The sequence below is a fragment of the Diabrotica virgifera genome, chromosome 3 (genome assembly GCF_917563875.1).
Source record: "Diabrotica virgifera virgifera chromosome 3, PGI_DIABVI_V3a".
Taxonomy (NCBI): domain Eukaryota; kingdom Metazoa; phylum Arthropoda; class Insecta; order Coleoptera; family Chrysomelidae; genus Diabrotica; species Diabrotica virgifera.
The window spans coordinates 187,209,213-187,225,643 of NC_065445.1; the positions used below are offsets into that span (position 1 = coordinate 187,209,213).

The window sequence follows — 16,431 nt, forward strand, 5'->3', positions numbered from 1 at the left end:
AAAAATATTAGTTGATCAAAGCTGTGGTATATATTTTTACCTTAAATATACTTACGTTTTAAATACTGAATTTGCGTTTTTTAATGTTCTGTAATATGTACTTATAAATTAATCTTGGCGCCATCTACATGATAATTGTGAAAGTATCCGAAGTAAGAATTTAATATTTCATTAATAGAACGTCAAAATGATTAGCAAAATCTTAAAAAAATCTAACAATTTAATTACTTTTTAGCGTTGTAAATATTAAACGATAACAATTAAATAATAAATTTAAAAATTACCGGTGAAAGTTGAATTAGTAACCGCTAGGAGCGACACCAGCGAAGCTCACAGCGTATAGTGAGAGCAGATTTTTAGAATTTCAAAAAAACTGCAATTGTGACGTCACTTTGCTCAAACTGTTTGATCAAATTATTTGATGGTGAGACGCGGCCTTCACAGTCAATAGTATTTGGTTATATCCATGATACTATAAATAACAAGATAATATATTGCACATCCGGAAGTCGTGACGTAACTGGAGACCGGCAAGTTCGTAATGGTTCGTATTCATTCGTAATGTCCGATTACTTTGAATTGTTCGCGGTTGTATTTTATATTTTATCTTTAACAGTTATTTTGACTGGAATCTCGACACTAAATTTTTTTCGATTACATTGAAGTTTAATGTTATTTTGCTAATTGAATAATTTCATCACATAATGCATACAAATCCCATTTAACTGTAACAAGAATTCAAATTCAACTTCCTGTCTCCAGTTACGTCATCAATGCGCGAACTCGGACGTATTTGCGCTACGGGAAAATACTATCTCTTTATCTTATAGTATCATGGTTATATCAATAACGTATGACGTAGACATAATATGTGACACATGACAGAAGCTCGAAAACAAATGACTGTGAATGAAAAGCCCACACTTAACAGAAATGAAGCATATTATCGATTATTCTAGTAAAAATGTTAAATTAATCCTTGTACAAAACAAAATTACAAATAAATGAAACTAAAATTATCTAAAACACATACATAAGAACTGATAGAATGTGATAGAATACCCATAGAGTAATACCATTTTATGTTTCCGCCCCGGCCGCCATATTGACATAATCTTGACAGCATGTTGGAATGGGCGTGAACCAATGAACTGTCAACACCGAGTTGACAGTTCATTGGCGTGAACCCGCAAACAAAACAAAACAACAGCAGAAAACAGAACGGAGAGAAGTAAAAAAGACTCTTTTTATTTACTTTTTACTATTTACTTGATGCCTAAGACCAAGACAGCAACTTAACTATAGCAAGAAAGAGCACTAAGAACTAAGGGTCACATAGGTAATGATTGAATGCACATAGTCTTGTGAATTTGGTGTCCGTTTTTTGATAGTGAAATCTAAATTTCTTTTGATTTCAGAATAACAGTATGGAGAAACAAGAAGACAATTACACAAATAACGAAGTATCTAATATAAAATGCGAAACCGAATTTGAGAACAATGGTGTGAACAATACAGAATTTCCAGTTACCATAAAAAATGAATTCAAACAAGAAATGCTTCTACCTGAGGATGATACAACTAATGACGATTCCAAGGATTGGTTCATCCAAATGAATACGGCAGTATCAGTTGAAGATGTAAAACATGAACAAATTGAAGATGATGGCGATTTGGTCAACTGTAAAAATTTGAAGTCTGAACCAAATATTAAGGAAGAGGAAGACATAATTGAAGAAAAGCAGAGTCAATGTGGTATGTATAAAACAAAATAATTTGGCAAAAAATTCTTTTAACACCTTGGCGGCGTTTAAAATTTATAAACTTACGTTGGCTGCGTTATGAGGCATATATGTCCTGTATACCCCATTTGCCACCATGCGTTGTGAAACAGCTGATGCAACCAACCTTTAGTCTAGTATGAGGTCTATTTATCCTGTAACGCAGCCAAGGTGTTAAAGTAAAAGTATACTTAGCCTAATTATTTGCATAATGCAATTATTATCAACATTACAAAAGTAGCTTTGTTTTTATGAGGATCATTGTTCTTCCTCTTTTTTAAGAGTGTCTCCCAATCGGAACTTGGATATCATCATTTAGTGCAGTAACTGAAGGTTTGCACCTCCGATTTCGTTGAACCTTCATCGATTTTCATGAAAATTACTGAGTAGTTAGAGGATACCTCAAGGAAGAAAGGTGGCATGATGCCAACTTGCTCTTTTACCCTGGGGGTGAATGCCACCATTTCCCGTGGGTGAAAATTATTTTGTTAAAAATAATACCACTAATTGATAGAGCTACAAATTATAAGCAAAATTTGTTATATAAAGTTATTTAACCAGTTATTACTCAGTTATTTATTCAGTTTAGAAGGCATATTTTTGAATAAAGGTATAATTTAAAAAAATCAGAATTTTTAAAATTATCGTAATTTTCATTTTCTATTGATAATAACTCCAAAAATACTCAATATACGTAAAAAATGATACATGACTAAATTTTAGTTTTTTCTGTATTGGATGTTCTGCCAGTTTTACTATTTCTGTAGGGTAGAAAAAAACCGAGATAGAAATGTTTAAAGTTTAAATTTTGCTGCGATAACCAAGTAACTGAGGCCATTTAGCCTTTTATTTTTTAAAAAATAAAGGGGTCTTAAGGTTAGGTCAACGCGGTTTAATAGCCCTTGGAATTAACTTTTAAATGGTTTTCAGGTGAATCTGATATCGTAAAAAGTAATGGAGCTATTTAAAAAAAAAACCCAATAACATTTTTTGGAAAAATTTTTAAAAGATAAATTTTGGAAAAATTTTTGGAGCATAAATTTTAATGCTATCAACTTGTTCGTGAGCTCATTTGATAGATTTTTTAAATACTTTGACAAATGTTTAATGTGTTTATGTTATAAAATGTATCATTTTCCCGTTATTTAAGCTTGAATACTTAGATTTGGGTACTCGCTGAAGAAAATATACATTCAATCACCTATAACTCACTTTTAGTTAACACTAAAAGGTTTTTCTAGCAAGGAGTTTATTTAATTTTTTATTAACTTCAATTTTGGTAATAATATTTTTTTTGTTAAAACTTATAGTTTTTGACTTATTTATCCAAAATCGATTAAAAACATGCATTTTTCTTACGAAAAATTAAAATCTTTAATAACTCAAAAAGTTTTAATTTATTTTAATAACTTTATCTAACAAATTTTGCTTAGAATTTGTCCCTCTATCGAAGTATGGGGTTATTTTTAAGAAAATAATTTTCACCCCTTAGAAGGGGTGGCATCCACCCCCCAGGTTAAAAGCGCAAATTGGCACCATGTCACCTTTGTTCCTTGAGACATCCTCTAACCACTCACCAATTTTCATGCAAATCGATGGAGGTTCAACGAAATCGGAGGTAATAGCTCATATCCACCTTCAGTGACTCCACTAATCACTATCTTTACGCTATCTACCGCTGCTCTAAAGAGTTCCATATAACTGCTTAAACCAGTTCCTTAAATTCTTCAACCATCAGACTCTTCTTCTTCCTATACTCCTTCCTAATCTTATCTTTCCCTGTATTGAAACATGTAGCTTCTTAGAGCTTTTACTCTCAGTTCTAATCTAAGGTCTTTGTTGCAGAGAATTATTGTGTTCCATTTTCACAAACATATTTCGTGCTATTTCTATTCTGGCCCTTATTTCTGTCTGTGGTTTTTATCATTATTGTCTGAAATCCAGGTTCCTAATAGATATTTTTATTTGTTAACAAACCTTTTTATTGGTACATTTTCCACATATTATGTATGTTTGTTTTGTCATGGTTATTATAATGTATTTGGCATTTTTTATATTCACTTTTAGTCCATATTTTTCACAGAAACTTTGTTTTTTAGTAATAATTGGAGTTGTTCAGCAGAGCTTGTTATAATCACAGTGTCATCTGCATATCTTATGTAGTTAATAGATGTTCCGTTAATTATTATTCCTTCACATTGTCTGCTTTGTCTGGAGGATGGATCCTCACATTATGGGCAGTAACTAGCAACTTTGCAACAACTCAACTTTGTCTGGAGGATGGATCTTCACATTACGGACAGTAACTAGCAACTGAGTTGTTGCAAAGTCCTATCCAAGATGGCGGAAAGTAAAAATGCGCCATCACCTCTCTCTATAGTAAAAGAGGTAGATTTTGAAGAGAATACATTTAAATGTTGTCAAACGAAGCGTAATAAAACACTCGTTTGTATAGTATGTGGAAATAGTTATCACATCTCATGTGCTGTGAAAAACAAAGTGAAATTCTTCAAGATAGGGGATTCGTGTGTAATCTGTTGCCAAAATAGTGATGGACAACCCTTCGAATCATATAGTACCATAGCGATAGAAAATCAGTGGTTAAAAAGGCTGTTAGCTGAAAAAGATGATAAGTACAATTTATTATTAGATAACAATAATCTATTAAAATAAAATAATGAACATTTGCTAGAAAAATTAAATTGATTGAAATCAGAAATAACCAGAACCAAAATCTCACAAAAACCCAACACAACTGCTAATGAGGGTTTAATAAAAACTCAAGGTAATGAAGATAAGACGGCCAGTGTCCAGTCAAGGAATTCTAAATACAAAACAAACAATGAAACTGACTCAAATAAAAATTTTAATGATAAAAACACCAAACATGTTGAAAGGAATTCTAATATACAGGGCAATTCAAAAATTACTACAAACGAATTAAATGCACAATTAATGGATATTCAAACCAAACAGACATGTGACTACATTACAAATTTAACTGTCGAAAATGAGGAAAGCACAAAAATGAATCTTAATCATATCACAATGGGAAGTTCAGAGAATAAAACGAACGATGAAGGATATCAGATTGTGACAAAAAGACGCAGGAAAATAATGGGAACTGGAATTGGTGATAAGGATTTCCATGGAAAATCAGAAAAACCAGACAAAAAAATTGTGGTTATTCATCTCAAAAGTTGAGGATAGTGTAAATGCGGACCACATCAAGAGTTTCATAATAACTAAGGCAAACTGCTAGGATATACAAGTAAAATTGTTACCAACTGACCAGAAAAGAAGGGATAATCAATGTTTCATGATAGGTGTACTACCTGACTTAAGGGAAGAAATTTACAATCCTGCTTTTTGGCAAAAAAAAATTGGCATTGAACGATTTAACTTTAGGTTAGGAAGAAGATTTTTAGATTGTGAGCATCACAATAGAGGTCTGTCAACTGGAGAAGATAGACCAGACTCTTTTTTAGTCAAGTAAATCCAAGAGAAAATAATATAGTAATGTTATTTTATAGTTAGTATTTTAATGTATCTTGTACTGTGTTTGTACTATACCACGTTGTGTTTTATAAATGTAAACTCATTTTTAAAAACAATAAATTTTCTGTCTCTCTCTCTCTCTCCATAATGTGAGGATCCATCCTCCAGACAAAGCAGGCCATATGTCGTGGTGAGTCCTGTGGTGCCTGATGGTATGTCCAGTAATATTTTAAAAATCTCTTTCATTTTAACATAATGTACACATTTTAAAATTGTATTGGGTTTAAAGGGTTTTCACCCACATATCTTGGTGGTTCAAGCATGTCATTAACCTGTAAAAACACTGATGATGATCTTTTTAGATCAAAAACATTGTGTGATGTATCTCTTTAAGGGACTTCAAATAAAATATTTTATAAAATATTTTATTTGTTGGCTTGTTTCTTTTTTGTATGACAAATGAATGTGAGTTAGTCAGAACTATAGACATATAATATCTAGATTGCGTGCTACTATCTAAAAATGGGTGACGATTGCAATAGAGATAAATGAGACCATTAGGTTGGAAGTCTCTTCTTCTTCTTCTTCATCTTTTTGTGTAGACATGACTGTCTGTTTAATGTACCTCCAGTAAGTTGTCATTCCATCGTTTTCGTGGTCTCCCCACTGATCGTCTTCCTATTGGGGAACCGTCTCTCACCGTCCGTATTACTCTATTTTTGTTGTCATTCGGCTTATGTGGTCATTCCATTCTACTCTTCTGTTTTTCACCCAGTTATTAATGTTGTCCACCTTGCATCTCTGCCGTATATCTGCATATCTAGCTCTAACCCATAGTGTCTTACCATCGATTTTTTTTGTCCTCTCTGTATTAGGTCGTGTTTCTAGATGCATACGTCACTATTGGTCTGATGACTCTTATAAATTCTGCCTTTCACTTCTTTTCCAATATTTTTATTTCTCCATATTGTGTCATTCAGGCAGCCTGTGGCTCTGTTTGCTTTATTCACTTAATCTTCCACTTTGTTTCGAGCCTTCCGTAGCTAGATAGTGTGATGCCTGGATATTTAAACTCCATGACTTGTTCCATTATCCGACTGTCCATTTAATCTGTATCTTATTTTTATTCCATATCTTTATTACTCTGCAGTTTCTCATTGGGATTTCCATCTCTGTTGCTCTTATTTTGTTTTTGGTTTTCTTATTTATTGCCCAATTTTCACACCCATAAATGAGGATACTTCTTGTCACGGTATAATATAAATTCTTCTTATTGTTTTTATGCTGATATTCTTATCACACAGGACCAGGTTCAATTTTCATATGGAGTCTCTTGTTTGCCCCAGTCTATTTTTATATATTCTTTCGTTTGTTCGTTTGTTTGATATAATGAAATGATATCAAATATTCTTCAAGGTGTACAATAAATTAATTTATTTATAATTGTAAAAAATTCAGGTCTGGATTAAAATATATTGGAAAAATGTTCCGACCCAAAAACAACACCCTGTACACTAATTTTTTTTAAAATAGATATTGGATTTAGAAAGAAGATGAAAAACTAAATTAGTGGTATACTTTGAATTTTCGGCAATGATTTTTCTAAAAAAATTCAAATACAGCTCACAACTTGTTAACTATACTGTATATTTATTTTATATTTATCACCGAATATTTTTTAAGGTGTCCCATCATTTAATTTATTTACAATTATAAAAAATCCAGGACCAGATTAAAAAATATTGGAAAAATGTCCCGACCCAAAAAAAACACCATGTGCATTAATTTTTTTTAATGGATTCTGCATTTGAAAAGAGAATTAAAAACTAAATTTAGTGGTATGCAGTGGAACCTCGATAACTCGGATTAATTGAGACCGCGACCGATCCGAGTTATCGAAAATCCGGGTTAGCCGGAGAATATGGTAAAAATTAATAAAATACAGTATACTTACAGATAAACTCCGTTATAATTGAAATAACATGAAATGCATGCACAATACCTACACATCTAAATTACTAAAAACACAAAAACACAAACCTAAGCAAACTGAAGCGAACAATACAAGACTGTACTACACACAATAGAAAAGTGAAAACTAAGACCACTGTTTAATAAAAAATAATTTTTTAAATAGTCTTTTATTCCTGTTTAAAGAATGCTAAGGGAGTTTGAAATAAATACATAAAGGAATACTACAACAGGTGCCTGTTTGTTGTTTACGATAATCCGAGAATGAACGTCGCTCTACAGCCGGCGCCGTGTGCCATAAGTCATTTTTACTATCGTATAGATCAAATTACACAAATACACATTATCTCTTAAATATTATATTACATACATTTTTATTGTTGAAATGTTTGTCTGATGAAAATCGGTCCGGGTTAGCCGGACTTCCGGGTTATTGGTGGCCGACTTATCGGGGTTCCACTGTACTTTGAATTTTCGGCAAAATGATTTTTGTGGTAATATATATATAACAGCGCTAACAGGCCTTATAGGCCTACGGCTTCTAAATTCTGGATAATATTTCTCCATTCTTTTCGGTCCTCTGCACTCTTTCTCCAGTCCTTCACCCCGATTTCTTCCAAATTCCTCTCTGCAGCCTCTAACCTTCTCTTCCTTGGGCGACCTCGTCTCCTTTTTCCCAATGCTCTGTCATTCAATATTCGTTTGACGTTTCTAGTTTCTGGCATTCGAGTAATATGTCCCAGCCATCTAACTCTTTGGGCTCGTATTTTTGTCGTTATTTTTGGTCTCCCATATATCCTCATTACTTCTTCATTTGTTCGTCTCCTCCAGGTTTTCTCCGCTATCTGTATACCTCCAAAAATTTTTCTCAGGACCTTCCTTTCCCATATCTGTATCTTCTTCTCCTCTTGTTGATTCATTACCCACGTTTCGCTTGCATACAACACTGTGGGCCGTATTATCGTTTCATACATTCTGATTTTCGCGTTTATTGATACATTTTTTGCTTTTAATATCGTGTTTAAGGCACCCACAACTCGACTTCCCTTCAATAATCTTTTATCTATTTCTTTTTCTTCCCTTCCAGTACTGGTTACAGTCACTCCCAAGTATTCGAATTCTGCTACTTCCTTAAATTTATATTCATCTCCTTCTCCTTTCATTTTTATATAGTTATCCTCTTTATTTATATATCCTTTCATTACCATGTATTGTGTTTTTCCTTAGTTGATTCTTAATCCATACCTTTTTGCTTCCGCTTCGAACTTTTGGAATATTTTTTGGAGATGTTCCTTTGTTCTTGTTAGGATGACTAGATCATCAGCGTAAGCTATAAACTGCTGTCTGTTGTTAAATATGGTACCGCTTGTGCTAATTTTTATCCTTCTTACTATGTGCTCTAGTACCAAGTTAAGTAAGTCTGTAGATAGAGGGTCGCCCTGTTTTAGTCCTTTATTCACTGTGAATTGTTTTGAAAAATTTCCTTCCAGTGTTATCCTGTTTTTTGTATTGTTGAGCGTCATTCTCACTAATTTAACCAGCTTTCCTGAAATACCCAAGGATCTCATGGCTTCATATAGCATATCTCGGTCTACTGAGTCGTAAGCCTGTTTAAAGTCAATGAACAACATGTGTAGTCCCAAATTTTGTTCGTAGCTGTTGTTCTGTATTAATTTTAATAAACATATTTGATCTGTAGTTGATCTTCCTGGTCTAAAACCTCCTTGGTATTCTCCAATGATCTTATTTACCTCCTTTTGCAATCTATTTCGGATGATTTTTGCAAGTATTTTATAGGCCACTTCTAATAGCGATATTCCTCTATAATTTTCGCAACTTGTTTCATCACTTTTTTTGTAGATTGGACAGATGAGTGCATTGTTCCATTGTTGCGGCATTTCTTCTTTTTGCCAGACTGTTAATATTAGTCGGAAAATTTTTTCTTGCAGCTTTTCTCCTCCTGCTTTAAAAATCTCTGCTGGAATTCCGCTTTCTCCTGCGCTTTTGTTATTTTTTTACTTCAATATTGCTTCTTTTACTTCTTGTAGTGTAGGTTCTTCTTCACGTTGTTGTTCTGTGTTATCCTGTTCATGTTGTTTTATTTCCTGGGGTTCTGCTTGTTTATTTGCATTTAATAGTTCTTCAAAATACTCCGCCCATCTGTTCAATTTTTCTGTTGTTTCTCCTAAAAGCACACCGTCTTTACCTCTACAATAACTTGTTTTACTCTTTGCAGTTCCTCGGGATTTTTTTACTTCTTGGTAGAAATTTCTTATTTCCTTGTTTATGTATGATTTTTCTATTGTTTTCAACTGTTTGTCAAGATGTTCTCTTTTCTTTTTTCTGCAGATTTGTTTTACTTCTCTTCTTGCCATTTTATATTTTTCTGTAGTATCCTGTGTATTATTTTTGTCTTTTTCTATTTTTGCTTTATTTCTACGTATCAATGCTATTTTACAATCCTCGGCAATCCTCGTTTTGTGGTAATATATTGAATTTTAATTCTGAAATTATGTGAATTGCGAGAGCTCGAAGTAAAAAAATGAAAATGTGACTTAATTTTAATCAATACCATTATTTAATCTAAATTGGTAAAATGTTAATATCTCAGTGTACAGTGGAACCTCGATAACTCGGGTTAATCGGGACCGCGGCCGATCCGGGTTATCGAAAATCCGGGTTAGTCGGAGAATATGGTAAAAATTAATAAAATACGGTATACTTACAGATAAACTCCGTTAGAATTGAAATAACATGAAATATATATAAATATGCACAGTACCTATACTGCCGTGCTAAGCCCAAAGGCGGTAACTGATTTTTTATCGAAAATGAGATTGTTGTATTTCTAGGGTAGAACAAGGTATTTAGAATATATTTACAAAGTTCTTGGAGTTTTAGAAGCATTATAATATAATGAAACCTACCTAGAAATACAAAAATCTCATTTTCGATAAAAAATCAGTTACCGCCTTTGGGCTTAGCACGGCAGTATAGATCTAAATTACTAAAAACACGCAAACACAAACCTAAGCAAACGGAAGCGAACAATACAATACTGTATTCATACAGTCACAATTGGAACGATGTTTTGTTATTATGTATTAAGAGCAGTGAAAACTAAAACCATTGATTAAAAAATAATTTTTTCTTAAACAATGCTAATACAGTTTGAAATAAAAAATAAAGGAATGCTAAAGACAGGTGCCTGTTGTTTCTGCCGGCTTGTGCCATGAGTCATTTTTACTATCGTATAGTTCAAATTACACAAATACACATTATCTCTCAAATATTATATTACATACATACATTTTTATCGTTGAAATGTTTATCTGATAATTAACTATTTTGATGGGAAATAAGCCACAATTAAATTGAAAAAATAATTTTATTAACATTTCGACGCCAGAACGGGTGTCATTGTCAAAAGACAAAATATGTACTGAAAATCAAAATGTTTATCTGATGAAAATCGGTCCGGATTAGCCGGACTTCCGGGTTATCGGGGGCCGACTTATCGGGGTTCCACTGTATTTTATTATGGCGACAAATAATTCATAACAAATATTCACCTTTAATTAATGAATAAATAATAAAGAGTCCAAAAAAATACATAACTTTAATCAACGAACTGTCTTAAAAATTTAAAAAAAACTTTTGGATATCTGGAATCCGAAGTTTTTAACGAGGAAATGAATAGTAGGGAAGAACTTCTTGACCGGATTCGAGACGCCTTCTAAGAAATGAAGAATAACCCTGACGAGATTAGGAAGTCAGTCAGACAAATAACAAAAAGAGCAAGACTTTGCCTTCAATAAGGTTGTGGCCATTTTGAACAATTACTATAGTTTTGATAAGTTATTTTTTAGAAACATTTTTCTGTTTTTAATTTTTAAGATAGTTTGTTGATTAAAGTTATGTATTTTTGGTGGACCCTTTATTATTTATTCATTAATTAAAAGTGAATATTTGTTATGAATTATTTGTCGTCATAATAAAAAAAGCATTGAAATGTTAACATTTTACCAATTTAGATTAAATAGTGGTATTGATTAATTAAGTCACATTTTATTTTTTTTACTTCGAGCTCTTGTAGTTCACATAAATTTTTTGCCGAAAATTAAAAGTATATGCCACTAAATTTAGTTTTTCATCCTCTTTTCAAATGCAAAATCTATTTTAAAAAAATGTAATGTACACGGTGTTATTTTTTAATCTGGCCCTGGATTTTTTATAATTGTAAATAAATTAATTGATTGGACACCTTAAAGAATATTCGGTGTTAAATATAAAATAAATATACAGAGTGTTTAACAAGTTGTAAGTCGTAGTTCAATTTTTTTCTACTCCGAGCTGTCACAATTCGCATAATTTCAGAATTCAAATTCAAAATTTTACCAGAAAAATAATTTTGCCGAAAATTCAAAGTATACCACTAAATTTAGTTTTTCATCCTCTTTTCAAATGGAAAATCTATTTTTAAAAAAAATTAATGTACAGGGTGTTGTTTTTATGTTGGACCATTTTTTTAATATTATTTAATCCGGACCTGAATTTTTTACAATTGTAAATAAATTAATTGATTGTACACCTTAAACAATATTTGCGTGCGAAATATAAAATAAATATACAGTATGGTTAAAAAGTTATAAACCAAATAAGAAAATGGCAAAATAGATAAATCACTCAGTATCTTTATTATTATTGAAGTAAGACCCATTAAGTATGGTATTTTTGAGACGCCTAAGGGGACTCTTTCTACAGTTAACGTGTTACTTTCCCAATGAAACACCCTGTATAAACCAGTGATAAAGCCAATCTGGACTTACGGCATTGAACTGTGAGGCTGTGCTAGCAAATCCAATACCGTGATTATCCAAAAAGCATAATCCAAGATACTTCCAGCAATAGTTAATGTAGGTATCATGGTACGTATCAAACCAAACTCTACACACTGACCTAAAAATTCCATATGTAAACAAAGTCATTCGAGAAAACAACAGAAACACCACAACCAACTAGAAGACGACCATAATCGATTACTGCATCCACTACTGCAACCTGTACAACAATAGAAGACTCAGAAGAAGCTGCCATCCGACCAAGAAATAACTGGGAAACATCGCTTGATGTTTACCTCTCCACGCCACCACCATGTACACAGTGGCGGCTTTTAGGGGTAGGCAGGATAGGCCGGGCCTACCCAATAATTTTAAGAGCTTTAAAATTGAAAAAGATATATTCAAAAATTATGTTAAAGTATATAAATATAAATATCGTTTAAATGTACTAAATCACTCAATAGATTAACGTTCGTTTGAATAGCTTGAATCCTTAGATTTGAATAGTCGCAGAAAAAATGTACATTTAATTACATACCTATAACTTACTTTAAATTAACATTATTTTTAAGTAAGCAATTTATTATATTTTTTACTAGCTTCAATTTTAGTGATGAAAACTTTTTTGTAAAAACTTAGTTTTTGAGTTATTGATGAAAAATCGCTTTAAAGCATGCATTTTCTTTTTCAAAAATTAAAATATTTGATCTTTAATAACTCAAAAATTATTGATTTATTTTAATAACATTATATAACAAATTTTGCTTAGAATTTGTCCCTCTCTCGATTTGTGGGGTTATTTTTAATAAAGTAATTTTCACCCCCGAGAAGGGGTGACATATACCCTAGGCTAAAACCGCAAGTTGTTATTGTCAATTCGTGAAAATGAATGGAGATTTACCGAAATCGAAGGTCATAGTTGATTTTTACCCTCAGTGACTGCACTATAGAAAGAAAATGGCAATTCAATAATTGAGATGCGTATATTTTGCGAGCTCATAAATTATTAAACGGTATGTAGCCGCCAAATAATTAATTTAAATTATTTTAAGTACAACTCTCTCTTAAGCCGGGAATATGGGATGGTTTTCTTGCGAAGGGGTTGTATCTCTCTAATCGAAAGAGTTTATTACTCTATAAAGAGTAAAGGCGCAAGGTGGTACCATGTCACCTTTGTTTCTTGACGTATCCTCTAACCACTAACCAATTTTCGTGAAAATCGATGAAGGTTCACCGAAATTGAAGGTAATCGTTGATTTTTACCTTCAATGACTGCACTATATATACAAAATAAATTGCAATTTACTGATCTAAATGCGCGTAATTTGAAAGCTTATAAATTATTAAATGATATGTAGTCGCCAAATAATTAATTTAATGCATTTTAAGTACAACTTTCTCTTAAGCCGGGAAGGTATGAGCTCAAAAATCGAAACTATATAATTTCAAGAGCTCATAAATAGCTCGTAATTCTGCCGCAAAAACCGATTCAATATTCCTATTTTTAAGTAGTGGTGGGGGCTGACTCGCCCCCCCTCCCCCCACTAAAGTATTAAATTCCTGCTCAGTGGAACGAGCTCAAAATTTTTAGTTTGCGGAATATGAAGGCTCATATATCAGGGCTATTTGTTTTTTGATTTTTGCAAGTGGGGGGGGGCAGCTCAACACGGGTCGTTTTTTTTGCGATTTCCCTAAAACTTCTTAAAATGGACAAGGTTGGTTTTGATTGACACCTCCTCATTTTTAAATAATTCTTATACGCAGAAATATTAAATTGATTTATCCTAAAATTATCTAATCATTAATCTAATTTGAGATAATACCACAAGTATATGTCAAAACTAGGACTTAAGTACTACACATCAGAAATCACAAACACTTGAGAAATTTTCAGTAGTAATTGCACAAGAGGTCTGAAATTGTTGAATTTTTCCCGAGTTACACTTTGACAGTTTTAATTTCACGAGCCGAAGGCGAGTGAAATTATGTCAATGTGTCACGAGAGCAAAAATTCTATATTAATTTCAGAGATCGAGTGCAATTTGTTGCGATTATTTCATGAATAAAACTGTTCAAAACCAAAATTTTATTGTAATTTATTTATGTAAGTACAAATTAGTACCATTAAACACACAGTTTTTATAAATATTTGACGATTGAAAGTCATCACTTTTATAATTTTTAAAACATTAATTGTCATTAATGTCACTGAATGTATTTTTTCGTAGCAACGAAGGGCATCTGACGTAATATACTTAACGACGGGATATTATCAGTAGTAATTGCACAAGAGCTCTAAAATTATTGAATTTTTCCCGAGTGTCACTTTGACAGTTTTAATTTCACGAGCCAAAGGCGAGTGAAATTATTTCAAAGTGTCACGAGGGCAAAAATTCTATATTAATTGTAGAGATCGAGTGCAATTTGTTGCGATTATTTCATGAATAAAACTGTTCAAAACCAAAATTTTATTGTAATTTATTTATGTAAGTACAAATTAGTACAATTAAACACACAGTTGTTATAAATATTAATTTGACGGTTGAAAGTCATCACTTTTATAATTTTTAAAACATTAATTGTCATTAATGTCACTGAATGTATTTTTTCGTAGCAACGAAGGGCATCTGACGTAATATACTTGACGACGGGTATTTATCAAAAATTATCGATTTAATTTAGATTTCTGTAGCTTTCTATTGGTCAGAATCTCCTATAAATGAAATAATCAAAAATTATCACCTTAATTTGCATTTCTGTAGCTTTCTATTGGTCAGAATCTCCTATGAATGAAATAATCATAATTAATATCACAAGAGAGTGAGAATAAATTAAAAATAATGCGTTGATGGATTCGACCGTTACTTGATGGAAGTTCATTTTATCTAGCAATAAAACACTGAAAACTTTTGTTTTCGATACTTCCACAAAATCCGAAGACTGTATATGACACTTGATATATTGGCTCTATCTGAGGAGATAAAAAACCTTGCCGACCTTGTCTCTAAAGCCACGAGCCGCCACTGACTTAACTGTATATTTCAGATAAAATCCGACACAAAAAGCACTTATAATGTTTGTATGAGAGGATGTTGCATTCCCTGACTGAACTTGATGGCGATGTAATGACGACTGCTGTGCTTTCGTATATGGATATGTAAATATATAAGTATAAGAAATCACGTTGCCACGTCATCAGAAAATGAATTAAAATTAAAATAAACCATAAGAGGCCATAGACAGCATTTCTCAAGTGCTCTCACATTTTTCTATGTGTTTGCATTTTAAAGTCTTTAACTGAAGAATTTAAGAAGTGGGGAGCTCTTTGTCTCAAGGTGGTCATTCAGAATTATATCTGTAGTTTTCAGTTTATTAATTTCCATAGATTCTAATAAAGATAGCTTAAGGCCTTTATTTTGAATATGAATAATTTCAAACTTCATTAAAAGAATGATTATGATCTAGAAGGTGAAGTGCGTATGTAGAGTCTGTTCTTCTATTGTTGAAATCCCTTTTGTGTTCTGCTATCCGTTTGTCAAAACGGAGTATAATCACTTTGTAGTTGCTTTCTCTTTCGGCTCTTATTGTTTTTAATGTATTTAAATTCCTGCTCAAGTTGTTAGTTTTGAAAGCTGGTGTCCTTCCTCTTTTATGTATTTTTGTTGATATCTTGCCTGTATATGTGATACAGCAGAAGGTACTGGGTTCTTTCTGTGGTGGGGGATAGACTAATTTCAGGACTTTCTTATGGAGTTTTTGGTTTCAAATTTTGTTTATTGTTTCTTCGTTGTTGCCATTGTTTACTGCTATTTGCTTAATGATGTTCAGTTCTATCTCGAAGTTATTTTTTGACATGGGAATTTCTGTCAGTCTATGTATCATGCTATGGTAGGCTGATAATTTATGTTGTGTAGGATGGGATGATGAATTGTGTATAGTTGTGTCAGTATGAGTAGGTTTATGAAATAAGGAGAATTCATGTTTGTTGTGCAGTCTGGTAATTGTTACATCTAGAAAGTTTATGGATTTATCATGTTCTGTTTCTATTGTAAACTCAATATCCCTACACATTCCATGTATGTTCCTAGAATGTACACACGGGACATTAAAAACATTCCTGAAATGTCCTCAAAAGCACAAGAACGTCCCCTAAATGTCCCAGGAAAGTCCTGTCAGCATTTTAAACATTCCTTGAATGTCTTGTTGGAACATTCCATGAATATATACGAATGTTCTTTGGACATACACAGTATATTTTTTAGACATTCCCTGGATATAGTCGCTGATGTGACATAATACCTCCGATTTGTTTTTTCATGAGTTTTGTAAGAGAGACTAAA

The 16,431-nt window shown here is 32.3% G+C and overlaps 1 protein-coding gene across 3 annotated transcripts in view; it reads left to right on the plus strand.

Moving 5' to 3' along the window:
• The first annotated feature begins 904 nt into the window (after nucleotides 1-904).
• The window catches only part of LOC126882250 (gastrula zinc finger protein XlCGF57.1-like), a 74,429-nt gene continuing 58,902 nt past the window's right edge, over nucleotides 905-16,431 (plus strand). For 2 of the 3 annotated variants that reach the window (XR_007697242.1, XM_050647076.1), the window contains exons 1-2: nucleotides 911-1,339; nucleotides 1,419-1,755. Coding sequence is in view for 2 of the 3 variants with exons in the window: in XM_050647076.1 (XP_050503033.1) it covers nucleotides 1,428-1,755 (328 nt within the window). In the remaining variant the exon portion in view is untranslated. Of the gene's footprint in view, nucleotides 1,340-1,418; nucleotides 1,756-16,431 lie in introns of all 3 variants that reach the window. The other variant, XM_050647079.1, reaches the window with a different exon arrangement.